Below are 1,926 nucleotides of genomic sequence, written 5' to 3' on the forward strand. Positions count from 1 at the left end.
TATATTATTGCTTCAATCTAAAAGCTCCGATCCCCATAAAGCTTTGTTTAAGTTTATTAAACTTGAAATTTCATATTATCAAAAGTTAATTTAATAAAATAAAAGTATTGAATTTTTTAAATAATGACACACGCATATATATGAATCCTAAATATAATAAATTATAAAAAGTCTATCCTCATAATGAATTTGTATATTATCCAATTCATATTAATCAATTAATAGATCATATATTAATAACTATGAAAAATAAAACTCGATATTAGATTAAATAAATCTACCAAGTCATTTGTTATATCATCAATCGTCGTATATCGTCACGTCAACATCATGAATCGTTACATCAATATCGAAGACGTCGAAAAAAGAATCACATTATATTTATTTTCTTAAATAGAGGGTCATATTTGGTGTAAAATTATTTCAAAAACAAAATTATTTTTTCTTCAAAAGTATATAGCCCCAAAAACATTTTTACATTTCTTTGAACTCTGCCTACACATTGGCTGGGTTTTTAACAGATGGATTAACCCTTTCTTTTTAATAAACATTCCACTTTGATTATCCTAATTCAAAAGTAGATTGATAGTTAGTAAAGTTTGAGAAATAGAGATGCATATCAGCATATGCAAGTGACATTTTTCATAAATTAAGGGGGTGTTGGAAGAGAGTAAATTAACGTCCATTCAAACCCTTGAATAGGATTCTCACCCATGTCTTAACAATGATAAATTATTTTATAGATCGTACTCACCATCATGGTCTTCGTGAATTATATCTATTAATTTTAAAATAACTTTTAAATAATTTCATTCTTATTTATACGTAAAATAGAGATAAAAATTTAACTTAAAAAATAAGATGAAAGAATATTATGATTGAAAGTACGAATAATATGATCAACCGAGTACGTATCATAATTTTTCCGTACCACATGTGTATTGTCCCCTTGTATTGAGTTATATCACAGAAAAGTGAAGAGCATTACAAAGAAGCTTCTCGCTTTCTCAAGAGTTTGAAGTGGGAGATGGGGCAGTGAAATGCCAGTCTAAAACAAGGGATAACGTGCACACACTTCCCACAGTTAATTACTACTACAGATATAGAAATTTAAAAAGGTAAAAGAAGTTGAATTTCGACATGTTATTCATCAAAGAATTCCCTCTGTACGTAAACTTCGAGTGGTTACTTACTACCGTTTAAAAAACCCCTACAATAGAAAATGAAAATGATAAGCCCATTACAAGAGAGGTGGAGAGCTTTTATGCAATTCGTTAACTCTTTAAACATAGCGGCGTATGAAGTTAGTGTCCAAATCCGGGGGAGTAAAGAACTCTCTAGCACCCCCGTAATTACACTTCATAGTAGGTTTTCTCTTCATCGGAGGCGGTGGACATGTCAACGACGTCGGAATTCTGGCTTCCTGCCCCGTTGGAGTGATGGAACTGGAACATGATTCTTCTTCGTCTTCTTCTTTATCATTAATGGAGGTTTCTGTATCTTTGTGACGATCAACTGGATCAGTGTAAATAGACTTCAGTGGAGCTCATAAACAGATGCCGGCAGTGACCCATTTTTTGGCATCGGATTCCAACACTCCTCCATCCACTTGAAGCTTCCCTGGAACCCCCATACCCAAACCAAAAGTTCCAAGCTTGAAGATGACTAGAAATACTATAGGCGAATAAAGACGGGACTTTTTCCCCCTTTTTGTGGAGGGAATCAATAGGAAAGCACAAGGAAAGTCGTGGAAAGGGAGAAGATGGGAGGAATTGAAATGTTGGTATAAATTTGAGTCATGCTAATTCTTTAAATTTGGGTTCATCCATGTTAAATTTGAGTACATAATTGTGATGGATTGTGTTTTGATGTATGCTACATGTGTGTGTTTTGTTAGATCAAGGAGATGTTGAAACCTCCCAACTG

General features: G+C 33.1%; 1 protein-coding gene across 1 annotated transcript; it reads right to left on the reverse strand.

The window, feature by feature from the left end:
- Positions 1-1,282: 1,282 nt before the first annotated feature.
- Positions 1,283-1,633, reverse strand: LOC120125068 (cyclin-dependent protein kinase inhibitor SMR6-like). Its single transcript, XM_039143568.1, has 2 exons — positions 1,561-1,633; positions 1,283-1,515 (listed from the first exon to the last, which is right to left on the reverse strand). Exons 1-2 carry the CDS (start codon positions 1,631-1,633, stop codon positions 1,283-1,285), a joined length of 306 nt encoding a protein of 101 aa, XP_038999499.1.
- Positions 1,634-1,926: the final 293 nt, after the last annotated feature.

Source organism: Hibiscus syriacus, unplaced genomic scaffold (assembly GCF_006381635.1).
Source record: "Hibiscus syriacus cultivar Baekdansim isolate YM2019G1 unplaced genomic scaffold, ASM638163v2 tig00110429_pilon, whole genome shotgun sequence".
NCBI classification, from domain to species: Eukaryota; Viridiplantae; Streptophyta; class Magnoliopsida; order Malvales; family Malvaceae; genus Hibiscus; species Hibiscus syriacus.

Coding starts and splice junctions, on each gene's coding strand:
- LOC120125068 (XM_039143568.1), bottom strand. CDS start 1,633: ATGGGGGTTCCAGGGAAGCTTCAAGTGGATGGAGGAGTGTTGGAATCC. Junction 1,516..1,560: donor CAAAAAATGGGTCACTGCCG/GCATCTGTTTAT, acceptor ACACTGATCCAG/TTGATCGTCACAAAGATACA.